Source organism: Rhinolophus hipposideros (assembly GCF_964194185.1).
Source record: "Rhinolophus hipposideros genome assembly, chromosome: 10".
NCBI lineage: Eukaryota > Metazoa > Chordata > Mammalia > Chiroptera > Rhinolophidae > Rhinolophus > Rhinolophus hipposideros.
Genome location: NC_138056.1, coordinates 51,178,863 through 51,200,530, shown reverse-complemented (window position 1 = coordinate 51,200,530; position 21,668 = coordinate 51,178,863). Strand labels below are relative to the sequence as shown.

The window sequence follows — 21,668 nt, the reverse complement described above, 5'->3', positions numbered from 1 at the left end:
TCTTTGAGATTTGCAATAATTGAAAGTATAAAGAGATCCTGAGACCATCCAAATGAGCACTGTAGGTCTTTGGAAAGGAAGGAAACAAAATGAGCTATCCCCCATTTGTTGAACACTTACCTTGCAGTTAATATTAGGTTCAACTTTTTACATATTTTGTTCTGTTTCATCTTTATAATAACCCCAGCACCTATGTATACTTAGTATACCTTATTTTCACAAGTAAATTTAGTCTCAAAGAAGCTAACTTGGCCAGTTCATAAGTGGAGGAGCCCAGATCTCAATGTAGTCTAGAGTACATGCTCTTAATCACTATCATAACCTTAAAAAAGTAAGGCTCACCTGTACAGGACTTGAGCCCAGGAAATGGTGTATAGTTCAGTGCCTTAATGACGCATCTACCTCTGAAGTGTCAGTCCTCAGAAAAGGTGACCTTTGAAATCCTGGTCGACTTAGATAACATGTAACTACCATGTGGCGCACTTACCTAAAATAAAGTACTCACCTACTGTTCTCTTTAGTGGCCCTCAGCACAAGGACTGCTAAATACGAGAAATATAAGGGGGATAATCTAGGCATGAATAGTTACAGCCGACACAATGTATACCTTTTTTGGAAAGGTGATTTTCATGCCTTGCTTGAAACATGAGGATAAGTATTCAGTTAGAAAAAACAATCAGCAAATTGTGACCCTTTGGAAAAATGTTATTTTCTTAGACCTCAGATCAAGTCAAGTCAGCCCTCTGAAGAGCCCATCATTGCAGGTATGATGCAGTGGTAATAATTGTTTTAACTATGGAGAAGCCAAGGATTCGGGTGCTGCTCTGTTTGCATCGAATAAGACTTAGGGTAATGTTTGTCACGTGGCAATATTTTCATTTCCCAAAAAATAAATCTATGCTAATTAGAGTAGTTCACCTCATGTAGTCCTTTTCAAAGATTTACTTGTTACTTACACATTAAAAACTAATGGGTGGGCAGTCACTTTTCAAAAAACTGATTCTGTTATCTTCTAGTGCCTTCTGTGAAAAAGTATTTCAGAGACTAGCAGAATTTTTGCTTAGTAATTGACATTCAGTTTACCATCTTCCTCTTCTTAACTCCTCTGCCCTCACCCCCATCCCATTGCTGTTTCAAAAATTCAGTTTGGGGATCAGCATATTTTATAGAAAATAAGTTATTTGCTTATTTGACAAATATTAATTGTCTATCATGTGTTGGGCACTGGGTTAAGACAGAGGACACCATTATAATGAACCAAAAACTAGATAAGGTCGCTCATTAAATTTATAGTCTAATGAAGGATGTAGGCATTAAACAAATAATCACATCCATATATGTTAATTTTTTATTATGAAAGATGCTGTGAACAGTAGTACATGGTTTTATTAAAGAGCCTAACGGGAGGATTGACCTAGGAAGGCTGGAAGAAGACTGAAGCCAAGCTGAGGGATAAGGAGAGGCATGCGTTCTGCTTGGGACAAGTGAAAAGGTCGATTTAGTAGATGGGCATATGCTTCTGGAGCTTAGAGAAGACGTCTGGGCAGGAGATAAATATTTGTGAATTGTGTGCCAATGGTAGTTAATTGAAATCGCTGGCTGAGGTGAGATGATTTAGGCAGAGTGTATTCAGTGAGAAAAGAAAAGGGCCTGGGACTGAGTTTTGAGAAATGCTAGTGGTTACTGAACAGCTAGAATAGAATGTAGAAGAAGGTAGAGATGGAGGTCAAATAAATAGGAGGAAAACTAGTCGATACCAGTGTTAAATATTTCAAGAGGAGGAAGTATTTTAAGAAGTATCAAATGAAATCCAGACTATCCTTCTCATAGCTTGTAAGGAAGGCCCTGTGTTCTCATCCCTTCCCACCTCTTTGACCTCATCTCTTACCATCTTGAGGCTGGCCTACTTCTTTAAACATGTCAGGCTCTTTCCTACCTCAGGACCTATGTGTTTGGTGTTCCCTTTGCTGGGCTGTTCATCCCCCAGTTCAGATGTCATCTGGGAGAAGAGTAGCCAACCCTCCACTCCCTTTAGCAGGATTGTTGTCAGACTCTAGCATGATCTTTGAATTTCATCATACAACTAAGATTACATTTTGCTTAGGCCTGAAATTCAGTTCCAAATCAACTATTTAGGACATGTTCAAGAAAATTAAGTTTGTAGAAATGTTTAGCGGTAATGGTAAAGAAGAATTTTTAGAATTTAGAGTCATACTCCCTAAGGATTCCTGACATGAATTGATGAAATGGTGAGGGCTGCATCTCTTTTATACCCTTGCACCAAGGGTATTGCATGATAGAGGAATAGAGGAAAGCTGAAAAGGAGGTAGGTGTCTGGTCCAGTCTGTTAGGCATGTAGAAACATGAATGACAAATAAGTCACAGTATTGATAATCCAATGGGTACAAAGCTGTAGTAAATTAGATTTTTATTTTGTGAATGATAGGAATACCACTCGACAAAGACTGTTTTAAAACCTAATTTAAAGCTGTGAGTTCAGTTCAGTGAACACTTACTGAACTGACAGTAGAGAAGTGATAGGAGGTTGGTAGTGGGGGCCTTAGGGAAAGGTGCTGAATAAGCTCTTCTCTAGCTAAAGAAAAACAATTCCTCTCTTCTTTCAAAATATCAAGCTCAGCTCTGGAATTTCAGAACCAGAAAGAATAAATGGCCAGGCAATCAGTGATCATTTTATAGTATTCCACTTGCCAATTGAGGTCTTCATAAACTCCACACAAGGAGGAAAATGACCTTTGAAGAACCTTTTTTTGGTAACTTTTTATTTTTAAAAAGCCATTTTTTTTATTTATTTTTTTTTTGTAGCTAACTTGGTTGATGTGTATTGAATGTACTTTTGTTATCTTAAACATCAACTCCAAGCTCATGGACTTTCCTTATATAGCTTTTCTCTCTCCATCATTTGGCACAGGAATGCTTTTTAGTGCTGAATGTTTTCTTTTTCTGCTGGTCTCTTCTCACAGCAGTACTGGCCTTTCACCTGGTTTTGTATCTTATTTTAGAAATGGCCTTGTTCTCAGATCTTATTTTAAATGTTCGTTGGTTCAAGCCTTGCTGCAAATGGCTTTCATGTCTGTGAAAGACAGAGAAAAATAAAAAATCAACAAAAATTAAAGTAAGAGTGATTTTACACGAACCTAGGAAGAAAATCCTTACAAAAATACTAGAAATTAATGCGAATCTACCCTCATCTTTTACTCATGAAAGAATTTGAAGACCACAAAGGCTACATGACTTACTAAAGGTTACAAAACATTGATGAAAATTTATCATTCTCATAATTTACATGAAGAGAAATTATAGAGAGCTGCGACTTTAGCACATAAAACAAATAAGCTATTTGTAAGGGAGAGAAATATGCCAAACCTCTCACCCTGGTTATCTCTGAGGGGTGGGGAGTCGGATGGGTGTATTACAAATTTTTCTTTCTAATTTTCTGGGTTTGTCAATGTTCAGTTCTGAGCGTCATTATTTTAATATAATTAAGGCTATGACCATTAGAGTGAGATCTGGATTTGAATGTGGCTTTCCCATTTACTAGGCAATGATTCAATGAATTTTGGGAAAGCTTCTTAACCTCTCTGAATTTAACAATACTTGACTGAGTTAACTCTAAGCTTCCTACATCTGATGTCTGGCCTGCGAGAAGCCCTTACATGGCAGCCGCTGTCACTGCTCTCACTGCTTTTATAACAGAACACAGGGCCCTAACATAGGTCATCGTTATTGAATGATTTAAACATTCATCTCCTGGAAGACTAGATGCTGAGTGAGGCAATTTTTCAACATAGCTTCCAGCTCATTTTATCTTTGTTAATTCAGAGGCAGGAAGCCCATGGCCATCAGTGTTTGCATACCCTAGTAGAGTAATACTTAATGCTTGGGTACCTCAGTCAGAGCCTGATCCTTACCATAATTAAAATAAAAATTCCTGATCCTCTTCTGTATTTCCTACTAGAAAGCTTAGCCTGCATTGCTAGGGAAAATCATTAACCCTTGTTAAATAAAACATCGCTGTTGCTACTCGTCTTGGAGAGGCTGGCATAGAATCACCATGTGAGAAGCAGATTGTGAGAAGAGATTGTGAGAATCACCATGTGAGAAGCAGAATGCCCTTGTGACTTGAATTTGCAATTCTTTTTAGACACCACTGTTTTCTCTGTACCTGGTACCGTAATACAAGTGACATATCTCTTTTGAGCAGCAATACCATTGGCTTTCCCTGTATTTCAGGAAGATAACTGCTCATTTCTTGTAAATCTCCCTCAGAGCCCCCAAAGTAAATTTCAGCTAGGCCATCTCATTTGTATTTACGCCCTGGAAAATCCCAATAAAATATCCTTTATTGTTAGTGAACATCTGTATATACAATTTCTTGTGATGCAGGACCAGAAAGAAAAGTCATTTTATGTATTTCGATATCCTGTTGCCAACCTACCTAGACTTTGCATAGTCACAGATTGGAAACTCAAGGCCTTGTCATTTTTGAATTTATTGTTTGGGACAGACTTAGATGGTTTGACCCATTTTAGATACTGAGTAACTGCCACAGGAAACTGTGTGCGAGTATTTTTATGGACATTATTTTTACTGTTACTGTTTGTGAGGATGTTGTGCTTTTCCAGTTTACGACTGAGGAAGCCTGTCATCGTCATTAGCACTCATTCATTCCACAGGAGCACCTGCTTTATCTTAGGCGCTGGGGATGTAAATAGGAATAAAACATGATTCCTGCTCTGGAAAATTTCATCATCTATTGGAGAAGAAAGATACTGAAATACATCATTACATTTCAAAGTGATACGTTCTGTATAAGAAATATATGAACAAAGGATTATAGTCACATAAAGGAGGGAACAAGAAATTGGGAGATGTATGCTAAGGTTACAAAGAGAAAGTGGCATTTCAGCCAAGTCTTGAAGGATAGATGGGAATTTGCCATTTAGAGAGAGGGGAGCAAGGGATGGGCATTACAGAGTAGGGAACGGCCTATGCAAAGGCCCAACAGCAGGTAGGGGCAAGTGTGAAGAGAATGTCTTTGGTGCAGCTGGAGGAGAGGGTTTGTGAGGGAAAATCCAGTCAAAGTTTGGCGTTTCAATCTTATCCTTTGAACAATGGGGAATCATTAAAGATTTTTAAATTACAACTGATATAATTAGATTTGAGTTTGAAAATATGTACTATTTTGGGGCTGGTGGCGGACACCAGTTGAAAAGCTGTTGTAGTTTTCCAAGCAAGACGCAGGAGTTAGGCTTAGTACCTGTGGAGATAAGAAAAGTCTCTAGCTTTGAGAGAACTTTCCTAGGTGTAAACAGTATAGTTTTGTGCTCAATATGATACAGGAAATGTGGTCAGTGGGGGAAAGGGCAGGGAATCTGGTTTGGTGGATTAACTGAGGAGAACAGAGCTGGGGAAAACGTAAAGGAAAAGCAAGATTGTTATTTTTGGTTTTTGTTTTGGGGAATGGGACAAGAGTTTTCATTTTCTACAAGGTAGGTTCATGGTTTTCAGGAACATTCTAGTAAGCAAGTCTGCATCTGAATCTTGGGAGAGAGGTTACCATAGTAATATTTGAGTTCTTACTGTTTATTTTTCCATAAGAAACTAAGGTTCTCAGAGGTTAACTGATTGTGGTCTCAGGAAAGTGGCTGTAGAACGAAAACATTTATTCCTAAGCTACTTACCAAGTAGGCCTTAACTGAAACAGCCTTTGGAAAGAAAAAAACAAATCTTTTGATTTCCACTATAATTGGTTTACTGTTTCATTTCCCAGAGTATCTTTACTTAAAAAAAATCTTTTTTAAAAAGCCAACTGGTATGTATATCCACAATCCGTCTATTTTCTGCACGTGTGTTCTGATATTAATGTTGTCTGATTGATGACAGATGAATAGTGCTAAGGACGATGGCTAAGGAACTCCAAACCTCCTCTTTTGTTCTAGCACAACCTTAAAATTCAAAGATTAGATAGTCCTCAAGAAATAGGTTTGCTCTAACTTCAGTTGTTGCCCTGTTTCCATATGAGAGAAGATGTAGTGTCCACTTCTGCAGGAATTTAAAAATAAATTGTTTTCCCATTTGGATTGCTGAGCTACAGTCTTTTCTGAAACCAGGGAATAAAGTAGACAATTCTTCAAAATCCATCCTAACTCCCAAATTTCAGGGGTCGTTCAGCATTAATTTGAACACTTGGGTGGTTGTGAGGGACTTGGGTAGGCTTTGAACAAGACAAATCACCATACATGTCTGATATTCTTTTTTCACATATTTAAAAAATAATCAGCATACCTTATCCACATGAAATTCTGGTTTTAACTGTTACTATCTCAGTTCTCTGTGTGGCTTTTTGGGCTGTGGCAATTTTTTCCTTTACTTTGTTCTTGATTGCTGTGAAATGTAGTTGCCTGCTGTTTGCGGCAGCTGCAGCAGAGTGCACCCAGAAGTGGTTATAATTCTATATTTAGTAAGCCATAGGGTTTGTAAAGCATTTGCACATTCCTTCAAGATAAAATAGTTTCTATAAATGTAACATTTTTAATGAAACTAGTATTATCACCCATTAGAGAAATACAGCAGCTAATATGTGTGGATTTGTGGACAAGACAGAGGCACAAAACTTTTTTTTTAAGAGCTCGTTGAATATTTTAAAACTTAATATTAATCATGTGAGTCCTATTTTTATACTCTTAATTTCCAATTGCAGAGCTTTTACTCGAGTGTTTACCTTTGGTCCAACATTTCGAGCAGAGAATTCTCAGAGCCGGAGACACCTGGCAGAGTTTTATATGGTAGAAGCAGAGATTTCCTTTATTGAAAGCCTTCAAGATCTCATGCAGGTAGGTATGCAAGTTTTAAAATAACTTCCTAACGTCAGGCATCTGTGACGTTAAAATGCTTCTGTATACATTTTTACCTGAGACATCCGTACGTTATAGGTGTTCACAGAATGAAGGACATGGAGAATTACTTAATTTAATAAACATCTACATTCATGAATGCCTTTAGTATCATAGTTTACTTAGAGTCAGACAGATTTCAGTTCATATCCCAGGTCTGCCATTAACTTTGTCGTGGTGCTACCTTGGTGACCTTTGGCTTCCTCACCTGTAAAATGAGGATAATAGCACCTATTTCATAAGGTTGCTGTGAGGAGTAAATGAAATAATATATATAATGTAAAGCACCTGGGGTGGGGTCTACACATAGGAGGCTCAGTAAATAGCAGCTCCTGACTTGCTAGGTAAATGAATAAAATGTCTCCATGGTTGAGAAACATCTACATAGCTGTATTAGAAATCATGCACAGGAGCTGTCAGAGCTTTGTTTGGGGGTCAAGGGATAGGGCTGGAGAGGCAGTGCAGAGTCAGATCATGAAAGAAAGACTTTGTATTTAAATGCCACACTAAGGAGTTTGAATGTAATTCAAAGCATAAAGGAGAAAGCGTTGTCAGTGGGAAAGGCCATGGTCAGAGTTATATTTTAGAAAAGTCTCTCTAGCAGCAATATGAAGAATGATTTAGAGGAAGATAAAAAAAATAGGGCTGGGACCCCTTGTAGGAGGCTGTGGACGTATTCCAGATGGAGCACACAGGCTCCAGAGTTGTATGCAATGGGATTTGATTCTTAGCTCCAACATTTACTTGCTGTGTGACCTTAGACAATGGACTTAATTTCTCTGAGCCTCAGTTTCCCTATCTGTAAAATGGCAATAATAAGTCCTGCATCTTAGAGTAGACAGATAATATACATGTACACAAGGCACTTAGCACATAATTCATGTCACTTAGTAAGTAACCTGAAATCGTTAACTATTGTTATTATAAATTCTCTATCCAGTGACATTTTGGTTAATACCTTAGTTTAGATTTGTAATTACAAGATGGTTATTTTAGCAATTTTCATCAATTCTCACTTCTATTCATTTATATGTCTTTCTATTCTTATTTCCCCAGTAAATGACCCAATTCCACTTAAAACATAAATACCACATATACCACCAAAAAGAATGGGCTATTTTATTATCCTGTCTTAGGTTGGATTTAGAGTTTGTTTAAAAACAAACTCTAAAGCAGAGATTTGCATGCATGGGCTAATGGGGGAATGTTTGAGAACAACACATGTAAGGAAAGGAAGGAAGCAGCAGTGGGCAGAGGGAAATGTTGAACTGTGATGCATTTCCTAATGGAGGCCTTCTCCAATCCCATGAGAAACTTGGAGCTAGAGCGGTCCATAGTTGTCCCATGTGAAGGTGAAGGAGTGGGCTTCTGTGCCTCACCACCCCCATCAGCCAGTTACTACCTGTGGGCCAGCCTTGGGAAAACACGTAACCTTGAGTAAGACAGCACTGTTGGTCTGGAGGGTTCAAGAGAGACTCGGCTATGGACCATCAGCAGTTACATTCCCAACAGGTAAAACTCTTGGTCCTGACAGGGTGTTCTAGCCACACACCACAGCTCCACTTCCATCCCCTTTAACATCTCCCACTGATTGTTCCAGATCAGTGTCCCCTAGGGGACATTTTTGGTTGTCCCTAATAAGGAGTGAGTAGTTGCTAATGGCATCCAGTGGGTAAAGGCTAGGGGTGCTTTTCAGCATCCTGTAATGCACAACGCCTTCCCCCAAACCAAGAATTATCTGCCAAAAATGTCAATAGTAACACTGTGGAATAACCCTTTTCTAGATTGTAGGAATTCAGGATCTGAGCCTTACAAGGAGTCAGTAAAATTCCTTAAGGAGCTTTCACTTTGAGTCTACCACCCGATTCTATATTATTCTTTCAGGCCAAGAGAGTGTTGCAAGGAACAGAACCACACTTTTTACCCCCATTTATGCCTTGACCCTGTCTCACCTGACCCAACATAGATACCAGAGAGAAGTTGCAAAGACACATAAGTTATGTTAGAATTTACTAAATATTATCATCTTTGCTCCATAATTATATATTCTATAATTAAGTAATTCTTACGTAGTTGGTACTCTACTGAGTGGTACTCAGGGCATACACTGTTGAATGATTTAATTAATTGAAATACAAGCTTTTCTCCTAAAGATAAAAAGAAAAAGCCTGCTCCCCCAAAGGTAATCTCCTGCTTCTCTTAAATTTTCTCCTTTTATAAATTACATTCTATGGAAAGTATTATCTCGATGAAGAGAGGTCTGTTAAATATTAAATCAAAATATTATAACAAGGAGTACAGCTCTTGAATCCCTCGGGGGACGTATGATGTACTTGGGAGTGGGTTGGCAAGGTCATCGGACCAGGAGAGCTGGGACTCCTGCACACCCCCCAGGGGGCTGCGATCGTGGTTACTAATAACAACAACAAAGAATCACACACAAAAATATCATAACAAAATATTTTCCCCTCATGAGGTGTAGTAATTAAATATTACTATTTTAGTGCCATTGAGTAATATATTTTTTAAAATATCTGAGGGTTATGCTAACCTTTCAGTTAAGTTTCTTTTTTTTCTTCAACTGTATGTAGAGAGAGAGCATAGTCTGAAAGTCAAGGTTAGGGAAGCCAATGATTTACTTCTTCAAATGAAAATTTACTGCTCATGAAAGACACCGATTTAACAGCTCCAGTGGACAAAGTCTTCATTTTACAGATAGGTATATTGTGTTCCTCAAAAGTACAGGCGTATTATCTAATCTACCTGCTCTTTTTCTTCCCAATATGCATAGGCTTGTTTTTCAATGATTGAGGATATGGCCCTTTATAAATCATTCAGTTACTTAGTGATTTCTTTATCTCACTGCCAAATTGAAGGTGATGTAGTCTCAAGGTAAAAGATCCTTAGCCTCCTTTTGCTCTTCTGTCAAGTTATTTTTTACTTCTGTTTTATATATACACACACACACAATATACATACATACACACACGTATATATACATAAATGTAAAATGTGTAAATATAAATATAAAAATACATATAAATATATCTGGTTGTCACTTGGTAATTAACTGCTTTCTTATATCTGATCATATTAAATTATTTTAGTAGACGTTTATTCCCCCCCCTGTGTTTGCAGCCTTAATAGGGCATACCAGTGATGAAAGAGAAGAAAGGAAGATACCTACTTCTGAGGCAGCTTGTACTTAATAAATGTATCTTTCTGAGTACAATATTTGGGGCGGCCTAATATGGTCTCATTGACTTCAAACCAAAATTTTAGTTTTTATTAAAAATATTTTAGAAATATTTTTCATTCCAATCACCTTTTTCTTTTACGAACAAGTTTTTCCCATGAAACTTCTATGGACACTCCTGGTAGAATGAATTCTTATATACTGATTTGTGTTGTACAATGATTTGTGTTATTTTTCTTTTATGTTTTAGCAATGGAAAAATGTATATATTTAGATGTAGCCTATATCTCATTACTTCTCTAATTTTAAAGTTTACTTTCATTTACCAATGACTGAATGAAGCGTTTTCCTCAGTGTCTCACTCTTCACAACTAATATTTGTTGTGTGCTTCTGTGAGCCGGGTACTAAGCTATGTCCTCTACGTGGATTATCTCATTTAATTCTCACAACAATCCTGTAAACTAGGTAGGTTTATTGTTGTGATTCTGTGAATATATTGAAATTTAGAGAGGCATAAATCAATTTTAGCTGTTTATTTGATATCTCACTTTAATACCAGTATTAAAACTGTTAACAAAAATTTCAAGCATTTTGCTTTCTTTTTTTACCTGTCTGAGAAGAAGTTGCAGTGCTTTCTCTAATCAATCTGGAAAACTGAACTAACTTGCTATAGGATATTCAGAAATTAAGAGGCCTGTGGATTTATGGTTGCTAAAACCTGGAGAACAGTTCTTACAAGACCCTAAACAAGTTTTTCATATAAAGTAGCTTATTTGTCAGGCAATTCTGTGTCATATCTCACAGGTTATGGAGGAGCTCTTCAAGTCTGCAACAATGATGGTTCTCTCAAATTGTCCTGAAGATGTTGAACTTTGTCACAAATTTATAGCTCCTGGCCAAAAGGTAATTAGTTTTGTGGATAAAGCCTAATACACTACTCTTTAAATATGTTAATTGCATATAATGAATATAATTACATTTAATAATAAATTTTCTTTTTTTCTTACCAAGGACAGATTAGAACATATGCTAAAAAACAACTTTTTAATGTAAGTAGATATTATACTTTCTCTGAACTTTATTCATACTTTATCATCATATTTATCACACTGTATTAAATTTTTTTTGTTATATATCTGCTTATTATATTCCCTAGACTCAAGAAATGGCCATGTTTTAATTATTTTTATAGCTCTTCTATCTGGTTCATAGTTGATAATCAATGTTTCATGAATAAATAAATGAGTAAATTATAACAAGATAAATGAACATTGTAGTTATTAACTGTATTAATTCAATTCAAGCTAATACTAACTTTAGCAATCAAAACTTAGCTTGATTAAAAAACAAAACTTAAAATTCATACATATAATATCTGCCTCTCAGTTTGTTTCAGTCTTCTTCTTCTTTACCTTCTCTTGCTAAAACCTGACAGTATATTCTTAACTGGGTTTTTTACTTTTTGGCCACTTTTGTTAAACCTAAAAATCTGTGTTTTAGGCATAACCTATATATTATTGCTTCATTTCCACTATAATTCTGTTCAAGTCGTACTGGATATTGGGCTGGTTGTTTATTCCACCAACAAATTAATCCGATAGGCATATAAGACAGTGTTCAGTATATTTACAGTGTATATAGGAAATAAGTTTGATGCTCAGAAGAGTAGAAAATTGTTTCTAAAAATAAGTTATCATTCTTCACTTGCTGTCTTTAGGTTTAGGAAGGTGTTATTCTAATAAAGAATTCAACCTGTCCTTGAGGTGTGGAATACGGAAAACTTGGCAGATTGACTGAGCTAAGAATTTTGGGTGTCAGCCCAGACCTTCAGGCTGCAAGTTAAAAGTGATGTGTCGTTGAGCCTGAATGAATAGCAAGGCAGCAGAGGTAGGATCAGAAAAGAACTTGGAAATAGTCAAGAGCCCTGTGATAGAGAAGACTCAAAAGGTAATGAAGTACAAGTGAAGGCTTTTGAGGTATTTTTCTTTCACTTAAATGTGTATTGAATACTTACTATGTGCCAGATGTTTTTCTAGACTCTAAAAACTATCTTAAAGCAGTGAATAAAGCAGATAAAATTCCCTGCTTTCATTGAGCTTACATTTCTGGTGAAGGTAACAGTAATAGCCAAGAAACAAAGTAAGTAAAACATGTAGTCTGTGAGAATAAATAATACTAAGTGGTAAAAAAAAAAAAAAACAGAAGAGAAAGTAGATAAGAGAAGACGAAAGAAGAGTGAGAAGGTAGAAATTTTAGCTAATATAGCAGGGAAGATCTCACTGAGATGAATTTTGAGTGAAGATCTAAAGGAAGTAAAAGAACTAGTTATATGGCTATGTGAGAAAAGAATACTCCGGGAAGAGGGACTGGCAAGTACGGAGGCCCTCAGGCTGGATCATACCTTATGTGTTCAAGTAACAGTGAGGAGTGGATAAGGGAAGAAGATAATAGAAGATAAAGGAAGAAAGAAGGATGGAAGTGAGAAGATCATTTGGGGCCTTCTAATGTCAGCATGAGGAGTTTGGGTTTTCACTTGGATGTGGTGGGGAAGCCATTGAAGGGTTCTCAGCAGAGGGCTGGCAAGATCGGAACTGGACCTAACAGGATCACTCTTGCCGCTTGTTGGAGAATAAGCTGTTGTAGGACAAGAGTGAGAGAAGAAAACCAGTCATCTGGGTGAGAGGAAGTGGTGGTTGGGACCATGTTTTCATCAGGGTTCTCCAGAGAAACAAGACCAACAAGGTGCATGTATGGAAAGATTTATTTTAAGGAATTAGCTCACCCAGTTGTGGAGGTGTGGCGAGCTCCAAATCTGATGGAGTCGTCCAGCAAGCTGTAGGTGCAGGGAGAAGCTGCAGTTCGAGTTGAAAGGCAGACTGCTGGCAGAATTCCTTCTTGAGGGAGGCCAGTATTTGTTCTGTTAAGGTCTCCAACTGATTAGATGTGGCCCAATTAGATGTAGACATTATGGAGAACAATCTGCTTCACTGTTAAGCTCCTCCAAAAAACACCTTTACAGAAATATCTTGACGAATGTCTGATTCAGTATCTAGGTAGCCCAGCCAAGTTGACACACAAAATTAACCATTACAAACTAGGATAGTGGCAATGGAAATAGAGAGAAGTTGTCCTATTCTGGATATACCAGAGGTGCCCCAAAAATGTAAACACATTTTAAGAGATGTTATCTATGTATTACTTTTCAAAGTTGAATTGAATTACGTAGCAATATGTATGTAGTAGGACGTTCGCTCAAAAGATGGCGTTAACCAACTGAATGCCAGCATCATTCATTGTATGACAATTTTAATACAGTTTTTTCCTTTCTTAAAATGTGTATACATATTTTTGGCACCCTCTATTTTGAAGAAAGAACAAACAGGATTTGCTGAGAGTGAGAGAGCGAGAAGAAGAGTCAAGGGTTGACTTCAGTGCTTTAGTTTTGTACAATTATAAACATTGAGTTGCCATTAGCTGAGATTGGGAGAGTAATAAGAGTAGCAGGGGGGTTGGGAGGAGAGGGGCATGCTATCAAGGTCATCATCATCAGGTATCATGTTACAATCGAGAAGCTTTTCAGACATCTAGTTGTAGATGTTGGGTAGGCAGTGTACAGATCGGGAATTCACGGGAAAGTTCTGGACACAAGCATATTGATAAAAGTTCTGGACACAAGCATATTGATAAAAGTAGATAAGGAAAGAAGTAATTTGAGCATCCCAAGGAATCTGTGCTGGTGACAAAACCAGGGAGAAGATCTTAAGAGAATTTATGTAGCTCCTATCTTATGAACTAGATCTTAGATGGGGAAAAAATAGCTACCATTTATTGAATGTTTCCTATGTGCCAGACAGTGATAAACTTTACATACATTAGTGATTCATTTTATCTTCACAACAACTCTGTAAGTAGTTATTGTTGCCATTTTATAGATGAAGAATCAACTCAAAGAGATTAGCTGAGTAAAAGATAAAATGGGGATTCAGACTCATATTCATCTGATTTCAAAGCTCAGACTTTCAACCACTATACTTTACATATTTGGAAGGGCACTGGAATTAATGCAAGAGTAGTTGTAGCTCCCCCACTGTCCTTAAGACTCTTACATATCGCTTAACTGTTGTGCTTTTTTCCATGGACTTTGGAGTCCATGTCTGTAAAATACAGAGGTTGGGAAATGGCCTCATAGGCTGTGCCATATCAGTCATTGCCATCACCATCTTCCATGCCACACAGCACAAATCATAGTTGAGGTTTAAATTTATATGTGTGGTTATTTGTTTAGTGTCTGTCACCTCCAGGTGGTTAGAGACTTGTTTCTTTTGCTTACTATTATACTCCTATTGCTTAGCACAGTGCCTCTAACAGGAACTCAGTAAATATTTATTGAATAACTGAGTGATTGAATAAATGATATTTGAGTAACCATAAGAGTAAGGGTCTCCTTTACACTAGGTCATCCCCCTGAGGTTTCCTGTTAACACATATCACCATTTACATTAGGCACTGAGGGTAATGATCTGTGATTCAGAGGACCTGGATTCTCATCCTGGCTCTCCCACTTATTAGCTATTAATGAATGAATTAACATTTTTCAAAAAGTATTTATTGACTACCTACTGTGAGTTAGGCACTGTGCTAGTCATTGAGGATTCGGAAGTGAAAATAAGCATGGATTGGTGCTGTTATGGAATTTAAAATCTAGAGAAAAAGATGAATCATTCAGTATTTGCATGAATAATTACAACTGTGAACCTGATTAATAGTAAATCTTTAACCTTTCTGAACTTCAGTTTTCTCATCTATAAAATGGTAACTTGTCTGTCTTATATTGTTGAAAGGATCAAATTACCGTACTGATCCTGATGTACAGGTTATCTCAGTACGTCAGATGAGATAACCTGGAAACCCTGATGCTACAAAACATATGAAAAAGCTAGTTAAAATATTATGAAATCCTTTTAAATGCATTGTTGACGTTCACTAGAAAGTAAGAGAAGTTCTAGGAGTTAGAAATGAAAGGGGAACTGAACACCAGAAAGGCATACATAGATGACATGATGCTGAGTGTTTTCAAGGAGGAGGGTACAGGAGATGGAGAGGGGTTTGCCAGTCTTTGAAACCAGAGTTTTTTGACAGTCATGAGAGGACATGAGAGTCAACCTAAGCATAATGTATTAGAATCGAGATATTCCCCAAAATACACACTCATGTGCACGTGCACACAATACCATATGACTTGTAGTGTTTTGAATAAATAGATTTCAGTGTATTCTTGACTAGTGATAATTGTTTTATATAAAATATTATTTAAAGGATTTGTGTGGTCATTGAATTTAGCCTTTATCAAGCAGAAATAGAATTCAATTATTTTACATTTCCTGTTTAGTATTAAAGTTTTTAAAATACAGAGTACTTACCTTTTTATTTGTTCTTCATTTATCTGTGTGAATGTGAGGCAAAGAATGCTAATAATGATCTCTGGCTTAGCAGTTTTACTCTAACAGCTTCAGAATAATTTTCTTTCATCAACAATAAAAAATTTGAAATATGAATGTATTCAGTTTAATACTGTATCATGCAATTTTACAGTGTCTTCTTTCCTCAAAGCACTTTGGAAATAGTTTCTAGTAAAGAGAAGAAATATTATTCTCTATACGTATCAAGAAAAATTAGCAGAGTTGATGAAGGCCTTTAAGGCTATCCAGTGTCAGGACTGTAATTTGAACTGGAAAGCTGTGCCTTAACTTAAGGTGCAAGCGGTGGAGGGAGGAAGATCCAGAATAACAAGAGATGTTTAGACATGGGAGCCGTTTTTTCTTAATCTACCAGTAACATCATCAATGGCACAAAATCCTTGTGCTTTCCATTTTGATTGCTCTTATATTTCTCAGTATAATGAGTAGATCATATCAAGTAATGATGGAATAGAACAATAGACTAAGCAGAAAAGAACGTTAGGCAATATAGTCCAATCGCCTTATTTTTCAAGTGCAAACACTTAATTTTTTAATGTTTATGTAGCACATTACAAAAATTTATAAAATGCTTCCATTAAGGTGAAGTGATTTACGTAGCTAGTAAGTGGTAATAGAGTCAGATGGAGAACCACGAGCCCATTATCTTTTGTTTTGATTGAACATACGAAACTCCAGGCCGTTTAGGCATTACGTCAGCAGTTAAAAACTTAGACCCTGGAGTCAGCACAGCAGCGTTCACTACTTACATGACTGATTTTGGCAAGGTAACTGGTCCTCTTCCAGCTTCAGTTTCCCTTCTGTAAAATGCTCATTTAAAAAGTATTCCTACTACCAACACTGCCACCATTCTTGCCTTAGAAGTTACCTGTTATTTAATACTGAATTTTAATTTGAATAGAATTTTTTGGGGGCTTTATTTTGTACCATAAGACACAATTCTTTCCAGTTAGTTGTTACAAGACCAGTGCTCTAGCCCCTGAGCTATGGAGCCTACCATCCAGTTAGTTATTACAGATGTAAACTTCATTGCTGCCTCAGAGAATAAGTTTGTTAGGTAAATTAGTTTTTGAGCTCAAAGTTCTTCAGAAAGTTTGTAGATTTTTGTTTTTAATCATCAAAAATACTGTTGCAGAAAACCTAGGGGAACTGACATTTTCATGTGTTATTGGTGGACATACATTGGTATAATCCTATAAAAGAGGAACAATATCTTTCAAAATATATAAAAACTGCAGATGCAATACCCTTTCGTCCAACAATTCCATTCTTTCATATGTAAAATTATTATATAAGAATCATTTATAACAGCATAAAATAGGTGTATGTAGTCATGATTTATAATAGCACAAGATTGGAAGCAGCTGAAATATCTATGCATCAATAGATGACTGGTTAAACTAATTAGGATATATCCAGAAAAAACAATATTATGTAATAATTTTTAAAAATATGAAGCTTTTCATACACTGATAAGGAAAGATCTGCGATGTATATTATTGAATAAAAAATGATGTGAAAGAGTGTGTATCGTATGCTATGGCTGCCATCTATTAAAAAGGGGAAGATTGCATATTAATATCATGCTTATGGATGAATAAAAACCCTCTGGAAGGATATACAAGAAACCACTAACTGTGACTCTGTGTGAGGGGAGAAACTAACTAGGTAGCTATGGGACAGGGATGTAAGACAGATGTATGCTTTTTTATACATCTTGACTTTTAAAAACTGTATGCATATATTTATGTACTCAAACAGTTAAAATAAATCCTTGGGTTGGCCTCCTTTAGGCATGAGCGTTTCTTACTGAGGTAACCAATGACATTTTTCCTAAATAGTCTTAAACAATGCTTAGATATATTAAAAAGCCCTTACCATGGCCTAAAAGAGTTCATAAAATCTGACCTGTGACTACCTTTCCTAGCTAATTTCCTGGCATTCTTCCCCTTGTCAGGATAGTATGGTCACGTTGACCTTTTTGTTCCTTGAATGATCCAAACTCAGGCCTCACTTCAGTCCTTTGTACTCGCTGTTCCTTTTGCCTGGAATACTTCCCACAGATATTTATGTGGCTCAGTTCCTTACTTGATGCAGGTTTCTGTTCAGATGTCACCAATTCAGTTAGGCTTTTTTTGACCATCTTATCTAAAATAGCACTTCAAATATTCTGTCTTCTTACCTTGCTTTGTTTTTCTTCAGAGCACTGTTAGCTCCCTAGCGTTATATTATTTCTATTTGTTTCTCTTTCTCTCTTTATTATATTTAAAATCAATTTTTTTGTGTAATTTTGTATTTAATATTTGTCTCCTACTCTGGGAACTTCATGAAGTCAGGGATTCTGTTTTTCTTACCACTATATCTCTCGCTTACTCTCTCTCTCTCTCAGACACATTCACACAGAGGAATATTGGCTCCATGAAGGCAGGAGCTTTGTTTTTATTTCTTGTATCTCCAGTGCCTGGAATAATGCCTAGCACCTAGTAGGTGCTCAGTATATGTTTGTTGGCTGAATGAATGAATGATGACTTTAAGGTCCTGAGAGCGCACGTGATTCATCAGTGGGCACGTACATAATGTCAGAAGCAAGTCTCCTTCAAGTCGCTCTTCCAGCCCCAACATTTTGCACCTTTTGTTACAGCAGAGGCATATAATGAATTCAGAGAAAATCTTTACTTAAGTGACTAGCTCCTCTGTGTACACTGCAGGTAGGTCAGGAGTGGGGTTATTAAATGGCCACTTCTCTTCATGCTCATAGGACTCTCACAGGATTAGATCAACCTTAATTCCTGATTACTCAATCATTTCATACTCATTTATGATCTTGAAGACTGTATAGGAATAGGCCTTTTCTAGTTTTCAAGTGAACTTGGTAACAACGGCCCACTGTATTGACCTTTCTCTGCTTTTATCCTCTTTCTCCCCAGCATTTCTTACACTGAAGCGATAGAGATCCTGAAGCAGGCATCCCAGAACTTCACCTTCACCCCAGAGGTAATGTTTATGTGTGGCGGTGTTTGTGTAAAAATGTTTCCCTCTTGTCCATATCTTATTATTTAAAGCGATCTTATTTCTCTTACTAGCAGTGTGCAGGACTTGCTCCTCTGCACATTTCCTTTTTTTGATGTTTACTCAACCTTGTTAAAATATTTAGAATAAAAATGATCTTGAAGAAGAATCATATCATTTGGAAAAGCACTGACTAAAGCATTATAAAGAAGTTTCCCAAATTTAAGATGAAAATCCTTAAAAAGAATGGCAATCATAGACTAGTAGTGTAGAAATCAACTAGTTCAGCGTTTCCAAAGTGTATTCTGAGTAATGTTAGCAGGTAACAGACAAAAGAGGTTCTGGGATCAAGTCCGTTTAGGCAACACGTTAAACAGGTTTCTTTTTCTGTTGAACTTCATACAGCCTTCTGACTTGTGATCCACTATGGAAAACACTGAATTGTTTGTTTTGTTTTGTTTTTGTAAGAACTCCTTTATTTCTTTGGCAAGGAGATCGGTCCTGAGAGGCCACATGATTCATCAGTGGGCATGTACGTAATGTCAGAAGCAAGTCTCCTTATTCCTATGCCAGCGCTTTCCTATAATTAAAGACATTGCCAGACAAGTGGGCATAATAAGATAATGTTCAGAATATAATACCTTTATCTTCAAACTAATCCTTGCACCAGTCCCATCCCCAGTGAAGTCTGATCGTCTTATAATTGTTCCCTGTGCTTGTTATATTTAAAATCAATTTCTTTGTGTAATTTTGTATTTAATATTTGTCTCCTACTCTGGGAACTTCATGAAGTCAGGGATTCTATTTTTCTTACCACTGTATCCAATAGTGAACTATATCCAATACCTGGCACAATACCTGAGACTTAATAGGCGCATTAGTATTTGCTGAATAAATAGATGAACTGTGTTATTAAATATTCATCAAAGAGCGTCTGATATATCAGTTAACTCTTTTATTTAAAAAAAAATTTACTGAGAACCTCCATCTAGCCAAAGATAGACTCAATATTGGAAATATTATCTTTCATCATTTAATTTCCTGAGACTTAGGAACAGTAACTGTGGAAGAAGCTCTAGGCAATATTAATAAAATCTATGATCTCAAAGTCAGTTTTTATCCACTGTGGAAAGTACATTTTGTTTTCCTACAGGTGCTGTTCATCTGCTGAGTGCTGCTCCCTGCGACGGGGGCAGAAAGCACAGTGCTTATCTACGAACTTCAGCTTTCATCTTTCCAGGCCTTTGGATGTTCTTGTTAACATAGACCTCTCTCTAGTGATCTGTGTAACCTGAGCAGACAGCTCCACACATCACTGAGCCTCGGGGGGAGGAAGCCGTTGGGAGTGACACAGGTTATTTTCAGGTCCTGCATTGTATGGTTCAGCTCTGGCTTCTTTGATCATTTCTTTTTTCTCACTACAGTGGGGTGATGACCTTCATACTGAACATGAGAAGTACCTGGTGAAGCACTGCGGCAACATACCAGTCTTTGTTATTAATTATCCATTAGCACTCAAGCCTTTCTACATGAGGGATAATGAAGATGGCCCTCAGCACACAGTAAGAAAAGAAACTAAATAAGCGGGGGGTTAGTCATCTCATAGTTTGGGTTTTTCCCTTGGTTTAATTTCATGTATCCTTTGGAATAATTTCTTAAATTCATCACTCTACACCTTCTAAAATGATAAAAAGTTTCTTAAAGGCACCTCTAAAAACGTGTTCCCAAAGTAGATCCCAATGTTCTATAAACATACTCCCTCATTTCTATGGCAAAGGTGTCCTTAGTTTAGCAGATGCAACTGGAGGTATGTATTGTTTTGTTTTTTAAATAACTGAAAGGAAGCAGCTTAGAGCACAGTTTCGTGATGCCTGGTCTACTCTCAAGTTGAATACTGGTTAGGGGACTACAGATGTGGGGGAATATACTGGCAAGAGGATAGCAATGGCACCAACAGGCACAGGAAGAGCTAGATTGGCAGAGCAGGAGGCAGAGTACTTTGGTTCGGCCATCAAATAGAAGTAGGTTCGGAGGGCTCTGGGGGGACCTAAAGGTCTGGGCTGATTCTCCTGTCAGTTCTCTGATGGTCTCTTCTCCGTCTGCTCTATTTAGCCTTTCTTATCCTTTGTTCTTTTATCACCCTTAACTTTAGGTGCTTTTTTATTTTTTTGGTTTCCTTTTTCCTTTTCTTTTTTTTTGGTTTTGTTTGTTGTTTTGTCTCTTCTCTCCTTAACAAAATTATCAGTTATATGAAATAAGAATATATTTAACTCCAAATATTTATTGAATAATTATGTATATAATGTCATTAATTATAAAAGTCTATGATACAAACATTATGTTTATCTCAAAAAAGGTCCAAAAACTAAATTTTGCTGTTTGGTGCTTGTTACTTGTCTTTAGAAAAGTACCAGTAGGAAAATGTAGATCAGGGCCCTCCTATAAATAAAATGTCCCCCTCTTAAGTATACAGGGTTATCTCTTTGAATGTAGTTCCTGTTTTATGGTATTACTAAAACAGTGGTAGCCACTGATTAGTAGATGACTATGAGGCAAGCATTACCATCTCATCTCTAAATCTTGAAACAACCTTGCCAAGAAACTTGCTGTTTCTCCCATTTTACAGATGAAAAAATTGGGGTGCAAAGAGACCCTTTGCATTTCCCAAGGCTACATAGGGAGTAAGTGACAGAGTTAGTATTCAAACCTGCTTGCCTCTGGCTCTGAAGTCTGTGTTCTTTTCCACTCTCTATCACTGCCTCAAAATCACAAATACACAGTGACATTTTAGCCATTGATTTTACTCATCCTCACCTTTCGCACAGCATTATCCAAATCCAGTGAGCAACACAATTGATTTACGATTCTTATTTTTCTTTTCCCTACCAATCCTCTAGTATAATTGATTTTGAGAAATGAATTGGCCAACAGGTTGGCAGCAAAAAATAAGTGAGACTGGGGCATACGATTCATTACTGAATCCTAAATAACTCAGTATTCAGCCTACATCTCAAGACAGAGGACTATGTCTATATCTCTTGGCATTTTAAATTACTCCACCCCATTTCACT

The 21,668-nt window shown here is 36.9% G+C and overlaps 1 protein-coding gene across 2 annotated transcripts in view; it reads left to right on the top strand.

Annotated features, from left to right (window-relative positions):
• NARS2 (asparaginyl-tRNA synthetase 2, mitochondrial) overlaps positions 1 to 21,668 on the top strand; it is a 176,862-nt gene that overhangs the window by 135,309 nt on the left and 19,885 nt on the right. Inside the window, exons 7-11 of one of the 2 annotated variants that reach the window (XM_081064086.1) lie at positions 6,722 to 6,854; positions 10,916 to 11,014; positions 11,123 to 11,160; positions 18,516 to 18,582; positions 20,022 to 20,159. In XM_081064086.1, the coding sequence (XP_080920212.1) occupies positions 6,722 to 6,854; positions 10,916 to 11,014; positions 11,123 to 11,160; positions 18,516 to 18,582; positions 20,022 to 20,159 (475 nt within the window). The remainder of the gene's footprint in view (positions 1 to 6,721; positions 6,855 to 10,915; positions 11,015 to 11,122; positions 11,161 to 18,515; positions 18,583 to 20,021; positions 20,160 to 21,668) is intronic. The other variant, XM_081064087.1, reaches the window with a different exon arrangement.